General features: G+C 43.5%; 1 protein-coding gene across 10 annotated transcripts in view; it reads right to left on the reverse strand.

Annotated features, from left to right (window-relative positions):
- The window catches only part of LOC106586822 (tensin-1), a 322014-nt gene that overhangs the window by 106283 nt on the left and 195628 nt on the right, over positions 1-20103 (reverse strand). For 6 of the 10 annotated variants that reach the window (XM_045707331.1, XM_045707329.1, XM_045707332.1 and 3 more), the window contains one exon: positions 8585-8626. The exons of 3 other annotated variants lie outside the window; for them this stretch is intronic. In XM_045707331.1, coding sequence (XP_045563287.1) covers positions 8585-8626 — 42 coding nt within the window. Of the gene's footprint in view, positions 1-762; positions 1067-8584; positions 8627-20103 lie in introns of those variants that run through there. One more of the 10 variants, XM_045707335.1, reaches the window with a different exon arrangement.

The following is a 20103-nucleotide window of genomic DNA, read 5'->3' on the forward strand; positions in this document are numbered from 1 at the left end:
AAGAGAGAGAGAGAGACAGATAGAGGGGAAAAAGACAGATAGAGGGAGGGAGAGGGAGTCAGACATCAGAGTGACCCCATGCCATATCATGGTAGGACAGATGTCAAAACAAAACAAACAGTAACCGCCCACATCTTGATGACTAATAACTAATAGAGACATTACACTGTAAGACTAGGAAGTTGAATTGTGAAAAAGTGTTAATTAGTCCAAAACATTGCCTGCTGCCTGGGAAGCTGACTGTACAGCCTATACTTTATGACCAATGGCGTTGTGATCACTAATAAAAGAGGCAAGTTGATATGATTTGAGTGGTATTTCTCTCCTAAATAAAATATGATTGACTATAATTATTTATTCCCCATAACATACAACAAAACACTCTAGACCAAATGTGGACATTGAGCAATAAAAAAAGGAGGCGGGGGGTAACGAGTGGGGGGTCTCCGTGGAACCCTGATCAAAACCATCTGGGAGCCTGGCTTTACAAGCAGGCCTTACAAATGAACCATCAGAGAGAACGAAGGAGGGAGAGAGAGAGAGAGAGGGGAGGGGCTGGTAGGTCTGAAAAGAAAAAGTTGCACAACAAAAGACCTTGAACAGGACATGAGTTAAAAGAGGAAACTCAGACAAAACACGAAGAAGAGACACAAGAGAAGAGAACAGGAATTGACGGCCATTCCTGTAGCCTACCTCACTCCCTTTTCCAGGTACCCCTCCCCTCCCCCTCCTCCCTCCCTCCCTCCTTCCCTTCTTTCCTACCTTCCTAAACAGGTAGCCCGTACTCCATCGCCAGGCCCCATGGAGGGAGGACAGACGTCTTCGCAGGGACCGTCCCCGGTTCATCTCTGGAGAGGAGTGAAAGACTCTCTCTCTCCTTTTCTCGCTGTCTTGTTCCACCCTCCTTCACAAAACTCTAATTTTCTCGCTGTCCTGTTCCACCCTCCTCCACAAAACTCCTTTTCTCGCTGTCCTGTTCCACCCTCCTTCACAAAACTCCTTTTCTCTTCCAGTGGAGGAAGAAGACAAAATGCCTAGCCTCCAACTCCATCAGACTCCACAGAGTGCTTGCTCTCTTTCACTCCGAGTTCCCTCCTCCCTCCCTCCCTCCCTCCCTCCCTCCCTCCCTCCCTCCCTCCCTCCCTCCCTCCCTCCCTCCCTCCCTCCCTCCCTCACACACATCTTCTCTACTCTCTTTCTCTCTCCAAACCTCTCTTCCCTCCTTCCATCTGTATCTCGTCATCTTTCCCCTCTCGGTCTCTACCTCTCCTCTCCTCTCCTCTCGTAACGGTCCCATGTTCTTTTATTCCCTGGCCTTAGACCCCGGTCAGCCGACTCGCCGCCTTCATCCACTCTCTTCCTGCTCTTCATGAATCCCTTTGTGGACGTGTGTGTGTGTGTGTGTGTTTGTAAATCATGAACGGTTGTGAACGGTTGTGTGGCATGACAAAAGTATAGTTCATGATGAGGCTACTTGAGGGTAAACTAACTACAGTCCAGACAGTCACAGTCCCAACTGAATGAGGTCAGAAACAACAGCAACAACTTTGGCTTGCGATGGAATTCACAGATGACCCTACCTTGGCCTAATCTCCTATGATGTGATACTTCAATTACTGTTCAGCATTTGTCATTGAGCTTATGGTAGTCAAGGTAGAGGATAAACATATGTGGAAACAGAAAAACAAACACTAATGGAGAACAGAGAAGTGGGTCTTGTTCATGTAGTCATATGATAAGGGGCTGTGTCGCTGAGAGACACAGGGGCCCAGTAACAGTAGTGGGGCTGAAAGACTTCAGTGTAACCACAGAGCTAATGCCAATGACCGGCCCTAGGCGCGACACGCCCCATGATGCTTGGTTCTTGGCAGCCACTTCCTTGTTCATCTGTACAGACTTCAATTATGCCCTCAGCTGTCAAAGCACACACACACAAACACAGGTACAGAGACGCACACATACACACAAATTCCCCCCCAACCACCCCGAACCACCCCACACTCCACCAAACATCCCCCCTCCACCTCACACTCTACCAAACATCCCCTCAACCACCCCACACTCCACCAAACATCCCTTCAACCACCCCACACTCCACCAAACATCCCCCCTCTACCTCACACTCTACCAAACATCCCCTCAACCACCCCAAACTCCACCAAACAGCCCCTCAACCACCCCACACTCCACCAAACATCCCCTCAACCACCCCACACTCTACCAAACATCCCCTCAACCACCCCACACTCCACCAAACATCCCCTCAACCACCCCACACTCCACCAAACATCCCCTCAACCACCCCACACTCCACCAAACATCCCCTCAACCACCCCACACTCCACCAAACATCCCCTCAACCACCCCACACTCCACCAAACATCCCCTCAACCACCCCACACTCCACCAAACATCCCCTCAACCACCCCACACTCCACCAAACATCCCCTCAACCACCCCACACTCCACCAAACATCCCCTCAACCACCCCACACTCCACCAAACATCCCCTCAACCACCCCACACTCCACCAAACATCCCCCCAGCACCCGACACTCCACCAAACATCCCCTCAACCACCCCACACTCCACCAAACATCCCCTCAACCACCCCACACTCCACCAAACATCCCCCCACCACCCGACACTCCACCAAACATCCCCTCAACCACCCCACACTCCACCAAACATCCCCCTCCACCTCACACTCTACCAAACATCCCCTCAACCACCCCACACTCCACCAAACATCCCCTCAACCACCCCACACTCCACCAAACATCCCCCCCAACCACCCCACACTCCACCAAACATCCCCTCAACCACCGCACACTCCACCACCCCACCACCTCACACTCCACCAAACATCCCCCAACCACCCCCCAACCACCCCACACTCTACCAAACATCCCCCCACCACCCCACACTCCACCAAACATCCCCCCAACCACCTCACACTCCACCAAACATCCCCCCAACCACCCCACACTCTACCAAACATCCCCCCCACCACCCCACACTCCACCAAACATCCCCTCAACCACCCCACACTCTACCAAACATCCCCCCAACCACCCCACACTCCACCAAACATCCCCTCAACCACCGCACACTCCACCAAACATCCCCTCAACCACCCCACACTCTACCAAACATCCCCCCAACCACCCCACACTCCACCAAACATCCCCTCAACCACCGCACACTCCACCAAACATCCCCCCAACCACCCCACACTCCACCAAACATCCCCCCACCACCCCACACTCCACCAAACATCCCCTCAACCACCCCACACTCCACCAAACATCCCCTCAACCACCCCCCCAACCACCCCACACTCTACCAAACATCCCCCAACCACCCCCCCAACCACCCCACACTCTACCAAACATCCCCTCAACCACCCCAAACTCCACCAAACAGCCCCTCAACCACCCCACACTCCACCAAACATCCCCTCAACCACCCCACACTCCACCAAACATCCCCCAACCACCCCCCCAACCACCCCACACTCTACCAAACATCCCCTCAACCACCCCACACTCCACCAAACATCCCCTCAACCACCCCACACTCCACCAAACATCCCCTCAACCACCCCACACTCTACCAAACATCCCCTCAACCACCCCACACTCCACCAAACATCCCCCAACCACCCCCCAACCACCCCACACTCTACCAAACATCCCCCCCACCACCCCACACTCCACCAAACATCCCCTCAACCACCCCACACTCCACCAAACATCCCCCAACCACCCCACCACCCCACCACCTCACACTCCACCAAACATCCCCCAACCACCCCCACCCCACACTCCACCAAACATCCCCCAACCACCCCCACCCCACACTCCACCAAACATCCCCCAACCACCCCCACCTCACCACCCCACACTCCACCAAACATCCCCCAACCACCCCCACCTCACCACCCCACACTCCACCAAACATCCCCCAACCACACCACTCCACTCCACCACCCCACACTCCACCAAACATCCCCCCAACCACCCCCACCTCACCACCCCACACTCCACCAAACATCCCCCAACCACACCACTCCACCCCACCACCCCACACTCCACCAAACATCCCCCAACCACCCCCACCCCACACTCCACCACCCCACACTCGAAAAAACAAACAGAGCCCTGAAGATTGACCCCTTCCTCCTCTTCATCCCTCCTCCTCTCCCATCCTCCTCATCCCTCCTCAGACAGACAGACAAACATATCCTCAGTCTATTTGTTTGAGGGATGTAAAACAGGATGTCAATAGATCAGGGGGATTTGGCCCACAGTCAGTCTACATTAAATTAAACACGGGATGCCAGCGGTTTAAGCCCCTGACTTCAATGATTGAATCATAGCTATCTGATTACATCTAAGCTGTAGCGTAGTCTGAATGCATATTTCTGGTCCAAATGGGATTCCAAGTTGTAGTCAAACTAGACGAATCTGTCATTTATCATTTTGTTAGTCTGATTCATCCAGTTGTGCAGTGTGTGTGTGTGTGTGTGTGTGTGTGTGTGTGTGTGTGTGTGTGTGTGTGTGTGTGTGTGTGTGTGTGTGTGTGTGTGTGTGTGTGTGTGTGGTCTTTGTTTGGCATCAGCTGAAAGGGTGTGAGGGCCAGCTGTCACTTTGTTTGGAATAGGATAAATGTGTTTATACAGTAGACAGAAGAAAAACTCACTCTTTTACCTGTGGAATTGTGAAATGTAACTACAGCGTGGACTTACACACATAGAAGTACACACTAACAATATACTAGCTATACAGTACACACAATATACTAGCTATATACACAGTACACACAATATACTAGCTATACAGTACACACAATATACTAGCTATACACACAGTACACACAATATACTAGCTATACAGTACACTAACAATATACTAGCTATACAGTACACTAACAATATACTAGCTATACAGTACACACAATATACTAGCTATACACACAGTACACACAATATACTAGCTATACACACAGTACACACAATATACTAGCTATACATACAGTACACACACAATATACTAGCTATACAGTACACACAATATATTAGATATACATATAGTACACACAATATACCAGCTATACATACAGTACACACAATACACTAGCTATACAATCAGTACACACAATGCACTAGCTATACAAATAGTACACACAATAGACTAGCTATACACACAGTACACACAATATACTAGCTATACATACAGTACACTTAAGCATTTCCACATTTCTGTATGCAGGCTTCCAAGGGAACATACAGATAAAAAAGCCAGCACACACAGACACACACAGACACACACAGACACACACATACACACACAGACACACACAGACACACACATACACACACAGACACACACAGACACACACATACACACACAGAGTCACATACAGACACACCCAGAGCCACATACAGACACACACAGAGCCACACACAGACACACACAGACACACACAGAGCCACACAGACACACACAGAGCCACACACAGACACACACAGAGCCACATACAGACACACACAGAGCCACATACAGACACACACAGAGCCACATACAGACACACACAGAGCCACATACAGACACACACAGAGCCACATACAGACACACACAGAGCCACATACAGACACACACAGAGCCACATACAGACACACACAGAGCCACACAGACACACACAGTCACATACAGACACACCCAGAGCCACATACAGACACACACAGAGCCACACACACACACAGAGCCACACACACACACACACACAGAGCCACACACACACACACAGAGCCACACACAGACACACACAGAGCCACACAGACACACACACAGACACACACATACACACACAGACACACACAGTCACATACAGACACACCCAGAGCCACATACAGACACACACAGAGCCACACACACACACAGAGCCACACACACACACACACAGAGCCACACACACACACACAGAGCCACACACAGACACACACAGAGCCACACAGACACACACACAGACACACACAGAGCCACACAGACACACACAGAGCCACACACAGACACACACAGAGCCACATACAGACACACACAGAGCCACATACAGACACACACAGAGCCACATACAGACACACACAGAGCCACATACAGACACACACAGAGCCACATACAGACACACACAGAGCCACATACAGACACACACAGAGCCACATACAGACACACACAGAGCCACATACAGACACACACAGAGCCACATACAGACACACACAGACACACACAGAGCCACATACAGACACACACAGAGCCACATACAGACACACACAGACACACACAGAGCCACACACACACACACATATATTTGGGTAGTGGTTTATTCCCTCTTTAAATATTGGCTGCGTCTTGGCTTTGGGTGGTGAGTCCCAATCTGTAACGTGATACTTCCTTTCTCAGACTAAATAAGACCCAGTCCAAACCCTACATGGTGTGTAAAAGGCAGTCTATGCTGTATGCTAGGATCGGTAACTCACATGGCTGGCTCTGAACTGGATAGTGGATACACTCCATTAAACAAGCATACAAATTCAAACATAACAACCAAAAAATATGTGGACAAAATGAACTAGTAGCAACTGATAAAGACCAGATAATGGAAACATGATATAAAAACCCTGGTTGTGTATTTCATTACTCCCTGTGTGTGTGTGTGTGTGTGTGTGTGTGTGTGTGTGTGTGTGTGTGTGTGTGTGTGTGTGTGTGTGTGTGTGTGTGTGTGTGTGTGTTCTAACTTTACTATCCTTTTCGGGGTTCATAAGTCCTCACAAGGATTGTAAAACAAGGAACATTTGACAAGTGAGGACATTTCGCCGGTACCCAAAAGGAAAAATGCTATTTAAGGCTTAGGGGTTAGGTTTAGGGAAAAAAGGATTTTAAATGGGAATGCATTTTATGGTCCCCACTTGGATAGGTAAGCCAACGTGTGTGTGTTTGTGCGTATGCATACTGCATTCATATGTTAATATGTGTGCATTCATATGTCTGTTAATGTGTATGCGATTCTGTGCTTTTGTGAATGAACATAGTAGATTAGTGTGTATTTACAGTATATTATGCAAATAGCCTTTGTTTCTACCTGAGCAACATGGTTAAGAGCTGGCAGGCTTGGTATCACAATGACAACAACACAATGACAATAACACAATGACAACAACACAATGACAACAACACAATGACAATAACACAATGACAACAACACAATGACAACAACACAATGACAATAACACAATGACAATAACACAATGACAATAACACAATGACAACAACAATTTTATCTTTATTTAACTAGGAAAGTGAGTTAAGAAGAAATTCTTATTTTCAATGACAGCCTAGGAACTGCCTTGTTCAGGGGCAGAACGACAGATTTGTACCTTGTCAGCTCAGGGATTCGAACTTGCAACCTTTCAGTTACTAGTCCAACACTCTAACCACTAGGCTACGCTGCCACCCAATAACATAATAATAATAATAATAATAACAACAATAACAACAATAACATAATGACAATAACACAATGATAATAACATAATGACAATATCATAATGACAATAACACAATGACAATAACACAATGATAATAACATAATGACAATAACACAATGACAATAACATAATGACACTATCACAATGACAATAACACAATGCCAATAACATAATGACAATAACACAATGACAATAACACAATGACAATAACACAATGACAATAACACAATGACAATAACATAATGACAATAACACAACGACAATAACACAATGACAATAACACAATGACAATAACACAATGACAATAACACAATGAATATAACATAATGATAATAACATAATGACAATAACACAATGACAATAACACAATGCCAATAACAAAATGATAATAACATAATGACAATGACATAATGATAATAACATAATGACAATAACACAATGACAATAACACAATGACAATAACACAATGACAATAACATAATGACAATAACACAATGACAATAACACAATGCCAATAACAAAATGATAATGACATAATGACAATGACATAATGATAATAACACAATGACAACAACATAATGACACTAACATAATGTCAATAACACAATGACAATAACATAATGATAATAACATAATGACAATAACACAATGACAATAACAGAATGACAATAACACAATGACAATAACATAATGACAATAACACAATGACAATAACACAATGCCAATAACAAAATGATAATAACATAATGACAATGACATAATGATAATAACATAATGACAATAACACAATGACAATAACACAATGCCAATAACAAAATGATAATGACATAATGACAATGACATAATGATAATAACACAATGACAACAACATAATGACACTAACATAATGTCAATAACACAATGACAATAACATAATGATAATAACATAATGACAATAACACGATGGGGCAATAGCATCCCCAATCCCTCGTTTAATGGTTTAGCTAGAAACAATAACACACACTCACGCATAGACAATAAAATAGAGCTCAGACTCACCAAGGTCTCTACATGCCTCAGGGGGATGTCGTTACCAGGTGCCTAGAAGGGTGAAGGAAGGAAGGAAGGAAGGAAGGAAGGAAGGAAGGAAGGAAGGAAGGAAGGAAGGAAGGAAGGAAGGAAGGAAGGGAGAGAGAGAGAGAGAGAGAGAGAGAGAGAGAGAGAGAGAGAGAGAGAAAAGTTTAGACTACTGTAAATACAGTACACAACCTGTAATTTGGAAGCTTGGTTGTGATTATACCTAGGGCTGTTGTGGTGACCGCCACACCGGCGGTCACGAGTCATGATGGTAATCAAATTCCATGTAACCGTTTAGTCACAGTAATTAGGCTTCTCCAAGCTCTGATGCTGCTGCTGGTCATTAGTAGCCTATCAAACTTGCTAACTGCCTGGTAATCAGCACTCTGTTGTCCCTCTAATCACTCTGACATCAATGCAAATGTATTACAAAATCTAATCAAACACTTCATGAGAGTCCATGAGCTCATGTTGCACAACATTTCAATAGGCTATGCAATTGCGGGAGAAAACAGTGATGGCCTCTACTAGGCTTACAATATTTATTTCTCAACTTTCCTAATATTAAGCACATTGTTTCTCTTTACAACAGGAGTATAGCCTACCTGGTTAGCATGAAAATGAACCACGGGGAAGGCGTCCTCCATTCACTATTTAAGTGAATAGATGACATGTATTTTTTCCCGCTGACCCTGTTTTGATACAGGTGCATGATAATGGTCCATTCTAAATCAAAAAAGATTTCACATAAATTATTTTGAATATGTAAGGACAAGATTAAATCAAGAATAGTCTGATGGGTGTCAGTATTAGCCTATCACTTGTGAATGATATATTGTCACTTGTGAATGAAGCCCAGCATAAAAAACAATGCCTTTTTTTGGCTACTTTTTCAAATCATAGTCGCACACCTCATGTAGCCTAGCCCATAGGCCTATATGTTTTAATAAGATGAATTTAACTTCTTAAAATTAAGCACATTAATCCGCTTTACAAGGGCTGTAGAGCCTAACTGGCATATATAAGCAGCGCGTGAGTTTCAAGTTTGGGGAAGATCATTTTCACCATAAAAATGCACCTTCATAATAAAAGCATTACATGCATAACTGCATTTGCGGTCACTTTTCATAATGGTGTTTTTGGCTAATGGAACATTTGTGCTTATAGCCTACTACCTTGTGCGCATTGCTGTGCTTATAATGTGAAGAAATAGCCTAATAGCTTATCAACATTTTAAGCTAAACGTTCTGATCAGTTGCGTCAGCGACATTGCATAAAAAAAAGCTTTTTGATGATAGTGGTTGTATTAATTTGGGATCTATCGCATCCCACAACGGTCCCAGACTATGTTTGGAATATAATTTTTTTGCACAGAACATAATAGGTCAACCTTTGGTACTATGGGGGTAGTAGATTGACACGGGCTAGTGCTTTTTCCGTTTGTTAGAACTACTCATCTTGCTGGCTGATTAAAATTAAATGTGGACAGTTCTTCCAATATCTTCAATATGCAACTCAGAATTGGATGCGGACATGCACAGTTGCGTCCTCGATATGTCTATCTTCACTTGTAGCCTGTGAGAAATACCCGATCACATGATGAAGCACACAGCACTCAGGGAGAAGCGCACAATGGCCACTGGCCGCAAAAGGCATGGATTTTTTGGTGGGTGCATTACTGCCACACAACGGGGATGCCGGTGTGAAATTCGAGGCTTTATCAAGTGCTTGTCAAATTGTGAATGAGAGACTGATGAAGTGTGTACAGCCTGAGCAAGAAACAAAGCAGAGTTCAGCTACTTTTTTCAAATCATCATTAGAGTCTCATCATGCAGCCTTACCATGTATTAAACATCTAAACATATAGCCCAGTGTTGGTAGAATGACTAAAGTTACATTAATAACTCTAAATTAAGCATACAGTATAGGAGTACCTATTTCTTTGTTAATTGCTCAACACAGAATAACAGCATGTTGTTCAAATTGTTTGGAGAAAATATCCTTTCTATTTTAGTCAGCTTGTTCAATTGTATTCCTCATACTATAAAATAATGCCATGGAATTCTAAGCAAATCTTGTCTGCTAAATGAACTAGTGTAGCCCACAGCCATATGGCCTAGCCACATCAGGACCTAACATAAGGACAAGCAGTATGCTATTCTCTTCTTCTGAAATAGACTACATTTTCTTCATATCATGTTTCTTTAGACCTGTCTAAAATAAATAATGGATTTATTGTGAAGGTGTAGGTTATATTACATGGATTTATTAGACTTTTTAAAATGTAGATGTTCCAACAGTCTGCATCAGTGGGCTATACTCGGCCTTGTCTTAGGACGGTAAGTTGGTGGTTGGAGACATCCCTCTAGTGGTGTGGGGGCTGTGCTTTGGCAAAGTGGGTGGGGTTATATCCTGCCTGTTTGGCCCTGTCCGGGGGTATCATCGGATGGGGCCACAGTGTCTTCTGATCCCTCCTGTCTCAGCCTCCAGTATTTATGCTGCAGTAGTTTATGTGTCGGGGGGCTAGGGTCAGTCTGTTACATCTGGAGTATTTCTCTTGTCTTATCCGGTGTCCTGTGTGAATTTAAATATGCTCTCTCTAATTCTCTCTTTCTCTCTTTCTCTCGGAGGACCTGAGCCCTAGGACCATGCCTCAGGACTACCTGGTATGATGACTCCTTGCTGTCCCCAGTCCACCTGGCCGTGCTGCTGCTCCAGTCTCAACTGTTCTGCCTGCGGCTATGGAACCCTGACCTGTTCACCGGACGTGCTTGTTGCACCCTCGACAACTACTATGATTATTATTATTTGACCATGCTGGTCATTTATGAACATTTTAACATCTTGACCATGTTCTGTTATAATATCCACCCTGCACAGCCAGAAGAGGACTGGCCACCCCTCATAGCCTGGTTCCTCTCTAGGTTTCTTCCTAGGTTTTTGGCCTTTCTAGGGAGTTTTTCCTAGGGAGTTTTTCCTAGCCACCGTGCTTCTTTCACATGCATTGCTCGCTGTTTGGGGTTTTAGGCTGGGTTTCTGTACAGCACTTTGAGATATCAGCTGATGTACGAAGGGCTATATAAATAAATTTGATTTGATTTGATTTTGATTTGTAGGCTATGTGTGGAAGCCAGGAGATGTTACATGTGTTAATGTTAATTAACGGTCAATTATCGTGAGACAGACAGTTATTTGCTTGACAATCACCGGTTGATGAAAATTCGTGACCGCCACAGCCATAATTACACCACCTATGGACTGCTTGCATTATCACCTTTTCATTCACACTTGAATGGCTAGATGTAATAGTAATGGTCAACAACATCCTTACCATGAGTCCTGGTACTGGCTACTGACTAAAGTTCATGATGCCGTTGACCTTAACAAGGGCCCCAGGACCAGTGGAAACAAACTAGCCTCATAACATCAAAGACCCACCACCATATTATACAGTAGGTATGGGGTTCTTTTCTGCTTATACATTCTCATTTTGACACCAAACCCCACCAGTGGCCAAAGAGCTCTATTTTCATGTCATCTGACCAAAGCACCGGTTCCAATGCCGTTGAGAAAACACCAGCCGTTAACATTTGTTGGATGACATGAAAACAGAGCTCTTTGGCCACGCACACCAGGACTGTAAAATATGATGGTGGGGATATTTTACTTCCACTGGCCCTGGGGCCCTTATTAATGTTAACAGCATCATGAACTTTACCCAGTGCCAGGACATTTTAGCCAAAAACCTGGTTGAAACTTGGCTGCAAGTGGATCTTCCGGCAAGACAATACCCCAAGCACACATGAAAGAAATGGTTAATTGGTAACAAAATCTAAATTTTGCAATGGCCATCCATTCTCAGGACATGAAACTCATTGAAAACCTGCAGAAGAGGGCAGTCCATAAGCGCAGACTAAATATTCTGGATGGAGGAAGGTCTAAGATCCCTCCCAAAGTGTTCTCCAACTCATAAAACATTTAGACTCAGTGCTGCTATCCTCACAAGGTGACGTATTGAAAGGTATTGAAAACATGGGTGTCAATCATTTTGACCCCTACCTTTTTGAGAAAAATAATTACTTGTTAAACAAAATCTCTTCCTCTGAGAAATTGTACTTGTATAAAATAATATAATTTCCCTAATCCTTTTTGAGCATACAATCTAGCTCAGTATTTGAATTATTTATTTTACACAGTCATTACTGCTCATCTTTATCAAGGATGTCAATCATTTCAGATCCCACTGTATATGTGTCCATGGTCTTTGTATCCTATGTGTACCTCACAGTGTGTGTCATAATCGGACCTGGGTAGAAATAGTAGGCAATCTGTTTGCTTTCAATTACTTAGGTGTACTTGATTTAGCTTGCCTGGCACAATGGAACCAATGGCATAGTCCCACAAATGCAAACCCCACCCATCCGGCACACCAGGGAAGTTAAATCAATAGCACCTTAAATACATAAAAATGCCTCAAATACTATTCTGACACAGGTCTGTCATGTTATATTTCAATAGTGTTTTGTGTGAAAAGGTGCTGTTCATGGCCCTAGAATTCCTACGTGCTTAGCTGGGGAAAAGCAGAGATGGGATACGCCTTGAGCGCGTGGGAACATCTATAAACCCTCTGTGGTAAATATTTACACTAAGAGACACATCCCTTCCATTAGCCCAGCCTAGAGAGACCATCTCATCTCCATCCCTACTGCTGAAGCCCTGTCACGCTGCTGCAGTACAACCATATACAGCCATGGAAAGAGAGAGACAGACAGAGAGGAGAGAGAGAGAAACAGGGAGGTAGAGGAGAGAGGGGAGAGACAGATCTCAAGGAATACATGATGTCATTGGTCGTGGTGGTTCTGACTAGCAGGCTGGCTCTGACCAGCAGTGTGGTTCTGACTAGCAGGCTGGCTCTGACCAGCAGTGTGGATCTGACTAGCTGGCTGGCTCTGACCAGCAGTGTGGTTCTGACCAGCAGTGTGGTTCTGACTAGCAGGCTGGCTCTGACCAGCAGTGTGGTTCTGACTAGCAGGCTGGCTCTGACCAGCAGTGTGGATCTGACTAGCAGGCTGGCTCTGACCAGCAGTGTGGTTCTGACTAGTAGGCTGGTTCTGACCAGCAGTGTGATTCTGACCAGCAGTGTGGTTCTGACAAGCAGGCTGGCTCTGACTAGCAGGCTGGCTCTGACCAGCAGTGTGGTTCTGACTAGCAGGCTGGCTCTGACCAGCAGTGTGGCTCTGACCAGCAGTGTGGTTCTGACTAGCAGGGTGGTTCTGACCAGCAGTGTGGTTCTGACTAGCAGGCTGGCTCTGACCAGCAGTGTGGTTCTGACTAGCAGGCTGGCTCTGACCAGCAGTGTGGTTCTGACTAGCAGGGTGGTTCTGACCAGCAGTGTGGTTCTGACTAGCAGGCTGGCTCTGACCAGCAGTGTGTTTCTGACTAGCAGGCTGGCTCTGACCAGCAGTGTGGTTCTGACTAGCAGGCTGGCTCTGACCAGCAGTGTGGTTCTGACTAGCAGGCTGGCTCTGACCAGCAGTGTGGTTCTGACTAGCAGGCTGGTTCTGACCAGCAGTGTGTTTCTGACTAGCAGGCTGGCTCTGACCAGCAGTGTGGTTCTGACTAGCAGGCTGGTTCTGACCAGCAGTGTGTTTCTGACTAGCAGGCTGGCTCTGACCAGCAGTGTGGTTCTGACTAGCAGGCTGGCTCTGACCAGCAGTGTGGTTCTGACTAGCAGGCTGGCTCTGACCAGCAGTGTGGCTCTGACCAGCAGTGTGGTTCTGACTAGCAGGGTGGTTCTGACCAGCATTGTGGTTCTGACTAGCAGGCTGGCTCTGACCAGCAGTGTGGTTCTGACTAGCAGGGTGTTTCTGACTAGCTTCAAATTGTTGGAATGATATGAGAAGCCACTGAGTGGGACGATAGCCTGTACACACACTAACACTAGGTAAGAAGACCGACATTACATTGTAGGGCATTGTATCAAAGTCACAGCCAGTAGACAAGACATACACTGCCCCGACTATTATGGCAATGATGCTTCAAAACACTAGTACAGCCACAGATACCTACTCAGAGGAGAAGTGTGTGTATGTCAGTCACAGATACCTAATCAGAGGAGAAGTGTGTGTATGTCAGTCACAGATACCTAATCAGAGGAGAAGTGTGTGTATGTCAGTCACAGATACCTAATCAGAGAAGTGTGTGTATGTCAGTCACAGATACCTACTCAGAGGATAAGTGTGTGTATGTCAGTCACAGATACCTACTCAGAGGAGAAGTGTGTGTATGTCAGTCACAGATACCTTCTCAGAGGAGAAGTGTGTGTATGTCAGTCACAGATACCTACTCAGAGGAGAAGTGTGTTTGTGTGTCAGTCACAGATACCTAATCAGAGGAGAAGTGTGTGTATGTCAGTCACAGATACCTAATCAGAGGAGAAGTGTGTTTGTGTGTGTGCACATTCAAATTTTCCATTACTCTAAAGCACTAATTTTCCATTACTCTAAAGCTCTAGAGTGTCTGTGGGTTTTTGCTCCTCCCGTGTATTTGATTGATGAAATGAGGTCACTGATTAGTAAGGAAATACCCTCGCCTGGTTGTCTAGGTCTTAAATGAAAGGAAAAATCCTGGGTCCTGTGTGGATCAGTTGGTAAGAGTGTTGGGCTAACAAACACCTTTGGTGTTGGTTCAATTCCCACAGTGATCACATACTGTACTGTAAGTTGCTTGGAGAGAAGTGTGCTAGTGGTATACAGCGACTATATATAAAACATTGTAACCCACATAAGAACAGTGGTGTAAAGTACTTAAGTAAAAATCATTTAAAGTACTACTTAAGTCATTTTTTTGGTATCTTTACTTTACTATTTATATTTTTTACAACTTTTATTTCACTACATTTCTAAAGAAAATAATGTACATTTTACTCCATACAATTTCCCTGACACCCAAAAGTACTCGTTACAATTTGAATGATTAGCAGGACAGGAAAATGGTTCAATTCACACACTTATCAAGAGAACATCCCTGGTCCTTCCTACTACCTAATCTGGTGGACTAACTAAACACAAATGCTTCGTTTTTAAATTGTCTGAGTGTTGGCGTGTTCCCCTGACTTTCCATAAATTCAAAAAAAAAACAAGAAGATTGTGCCGTCTGGTTTCTAATATAAAGAATTTGAAATGATTTGAACTTTTACTTTTGATACTTAAGTATATTTAAAACCAAATAACTTTTAGACTTATACTCAAGTAGTATTTTACTGGGTGACTTTCACTTTTACTTGAGTCATTTTCTATTAAGGTATCTTTACTTTTCCTCAAGTATGACAATTGGGTACTTTTTCCACCACTGATTATATCATTTAACCACTAGTTTCCCATCATGCAACACTGTAGAAATCATCACCAATTACTTTTTAATATCTTAACCTATCTGATATCACAAATGTATGACAATTGGGTACTTTTTCTACCACTGTATAAGTCACATGATCCAAACAACAAAATACACTACTGATCTGAAATAACTAGCAGGGGTGTCACACTATCCCCAGCTAACAATTCTAGGGAGAGAGAGCATTTTTGTAATTTTACTCGTAATGTTACTCGTAATGTTCCCCTAATGTTTGAGTGTCCAGTTTTCCGTTAGTTAGAGGGACATTCTATCTATGTTAGCAAAAACCTTCTGAGAATCTTTTTAGCGTGTTATGGTGTTAAAGTTAGGAGAACATTCCCTTAATGTCAAACAGAACTTATCTAGAACGTGGTTGCAATGTTCTCAGAATATAGAGCATTAATGTTCTAGACAAGTTTTATGGGACGTTGCAAGAACATTCGTGCGTCCAGTTTTCTGAGGGTTAGGAGAACATTCCATCAACGTCCCACCAAACATACACAGAACATGGTTGCCATGGATTTCAAGGAAATTGTGGAGAGATGCTCAGCTATATAGAAATAATAAATACTTATAATTTATGAGAGATAGTGGAAATGTGGTCAGAATTTGTGCTCAAGGGGTATTCCTACAGATTCCTATATTTCAATGAGAAACCTATTTCAATTAGATCAGTTAGGGGCATTGTAACTGTTGCCAACTAATAACATGAACATACATTACCAGTCAAAAGTTTTTACTATTTTCTACATTGTAGAATAATAGTGAAGACATCAAAACTATGAAATAACACACATGGAATCATGTAGTAACCAAAAAAGGGTTAAACATATCTTGAACCCAGGCCACCAGCACCAGTAACAAACAACCTTACTACTGTCCCAATAAGGGATATCACTAGGGCATGTGCTTATTGGGCTAGTATAGTTAGGGCCTGTCCAGAAGTAAACACTAACCCCTCCCTAGGCACTTAGATCTGTAGATTTGAAAGAACTGGATAGGTGTAAGTAATAGGGTGGATTAAGTATCTTATTGATGGTAGCGATTCAGGAGTAACATTATAACAGTGTAAAATGCCCCACCACTATTAGACCACTATACAGAACACCCTTAAATTACTGAAATAAGTCAATCAAATTAATGATGACGGAAGTCAGATTAACTGATTGCTGACATGGACATGGTGGCGTAGCAGGAAGGGCGGACCAAGAGGTTGTGAGTTCAAATCCCAGCTGAGGACATGTTGAATAATACTCACTGAATAAATGAACATGCACAATGTAATCCTGTATGTCAATGTGTGTCAAATACCTAAGTTGAAATCACTACGTTAAAAGCACTGTGTGTATGAGTATCCATACCCTTGCCAGACAAAAAGCTATGAATGGATCAGTGATTCACCAATCAGGGCCTTGATTTGCTCGGCAACAGTAACAAGATGTGGAATTAATTTTTTGGGTTGCCGCAAATGTTCTTGCCACGTTCCCATGTGTATGGTTGGTGGGACGTTGATGGAATATTCTCCTAACCCTCAGAAAACTGGATACATGAATATTCGTGCAACATTCCCATGAAACGTGTCTATACCATTAATGTTAAGGGAAGGGTCACATGGAAACATAATTCCTTGCACATCACGGGAACATTCCTATGAAAACCTTAGTTAATGACCTAATGAGACTATTTTGTTTTTTTATAACATCTATTTTTTTATTTTTTCAGGTGTAAATTTACGGCACAACAATTCATTATGGAGGTAGTGGAAACATCCTTATCAGCATTATTTTTTATTATTGTCCGCATCCCTTACCCATTCCCTAAACTACCTTGAGTCAGTATGTGTGATCTCCACAGCAGTGGGGTCTGGGTTGCTGCATGTTCAGCCCCCATACCCTTTCCCAACCACTGCGTACTGAGTGTCAGTACTACAGTGCATTCGGAAAGTATTCAGACCCCTTCACTTTTTCCACATTTTGTTACGTTACAGCCTTATTCTAAAATATATATATTTTTAAATGTCCCTCATCATTTTACACACAATACCCCATAATGACACATTTTAGCACTTGTAAAATGTATTTTTAAATAACATATTTACATAAGTATTCAGACCCTTTGCTATGAGACTCGAAATTGTGCATCCTGTTTCCATTGATCATCCTTGACATGATCCTACAACTTGATTGCAGTCCACCTGTGGTAAATTCAATTGATTGGACATGATTTGGAAAGGCACACACCTGTCTAAATAAGATCCCACAGTTGACAGTGCATGTCAGAGCAAAAACCAAGCCATGAGGTCGAAGGAAATGACCGTAGAGCCTCGAGACAGGACTGTGTTGAGGCACAGATCTGGGGAAGTTTCCCAAGAACACAGTAGCCTCCATTATTTGTAAATGGAAGAAGTTTGGAACCACCAAGACCCTTCCTAGAGCTGGCCGCCTGGCCAAAATGAGAAATCGGGGGTGAAGGGCCTTGCTGACCAAGAACCCGATGGTCACTTTGACAGAGCTCCAGAGTTCCTCTGTGGAGATGGGAGAACCTTCCAGAAGAACAACCATCTCTGCAGCACTCCACCAATCAGACCTTTATGGTAGAGTGGCCAGACGGAAGCCACTCCTCAGTAAAAGGCATTTGACAGCTCGCTTGGAGTTTGCCAAAAGGCACCTAAAGACTCCCAGAAAAAGGAAATACTCCAAGAATAGCACGCATTGGGTTCCTTGCCAGGGAGCATTTAAATATATTGTTTAAAAAGTCAAAAACATAATTCCAGAATTTCATGATTCTAGGACAAGCCCAGAAAATAGGTAGGCAGTTTGCAAATAGTTCTCCACATTTCCTACAGACTTCACTGGTTGTTTCTGGTCTTATCGTCACCATGATGTCTGAAGTTAGAAAGTACCTACATATGAAATAAATAAAAATATATGATTTTCCATATATTTGAATGTGTAATGGTATGAGCATTTCTACAGATTTTCAAAATTCTCCCCAAGTACAGATACCCACCTGCACTTACGATAGTTTGCAGAGTATTGTTCTGTGTTACGATAGCAATAGATTGGTATAGTTTTGTTATTTGTTTCCTACTAGTTGTCCTTTTCTGGATATTAATGAGATATTTTTCTACGAGAGAGGGCTCACACTTCATTTTTAGCCAGTTGGGTTATTTTAGTAAATAGTATCTTAGTTGTAAATAGCTAAATAAATCTTACTTTGGCAAATTCATGTCTGAACTTAGTTCACCGAATGATTTAACTTGGTTGTTCTTTAGAACTTTATACACATATTGCAAATGGAGTAATGACTACCTTTTGAAACCTGGATCAAATGGAGTAATAATGACTACCTTTTGAAACCTGGATCAAATGGAGTAATAATGACTCCCTTTTGAAACCTGGATCAAATGGAGTAATGACTACCTTTTGAAACCTGGATCAAATGGAGTAATGACTACCTTTTGAAACCTGGATCAAATGGAGTAATGACTACCTTTTGAAACCTGGATCAAATGGAGTAATAATGACTCCCTTTTGAAACCTGGATCAAATGGAGTAATGACTACCTTTTGAAACCTGGATCAAATGGAGTAATGAATACCTTTTGAAACCTGGATCAAATGGAGTAATAATGACTCCCTTTTTAAACCTGGATCAAATGGAGTAATGACTACCTTTTCAAACCTGGATCAAATGGAGTAATGACTACCTTTTGAAACCTGGATCTTGTGATAATGGGATGAAATCTGTAAGATATGCAGTACCAGTTAGGGATGATATGGCCATTGGCAGATGGAGACGTTGTGCTTTCCTCCAAATCTGGAGCGTATGATTAGACCACGGGTTCTTACTAACCGCGCCTGTCCTCTTTCCCAGGAAAGCTCTTACTGCAAGTGGATATTGACCACCTTGGTTTTTTCTATTTCAAGCCATCTAGATTCAGATTCATCTTTTATCCAAGTAATCATTTGTTGTAGTTGGTTGGTCCAGTAGTACTACCTAACATTTGGTGACCCTAGACCGCCTGACTCTTTTGGACAATTGGAGTGTTTTGTACCTCACCCTTGGTATTTTACCTTGCCATAGGAACCTTGAAAATTAGGGAGT

This window comes from Salmo salar, chromosome ssa25 (assembly GCF_905237065.1).
Source record: "Salmo salar chromosome ssa25, Ssal_v3.1, whole genome shotgun sequence".
Lineage (NCBI taxonomy): Eukaryota > Metazoa > Chordata > Actinopteri > Salmoniformes > Salmonidae > Salmo > Salmo salar.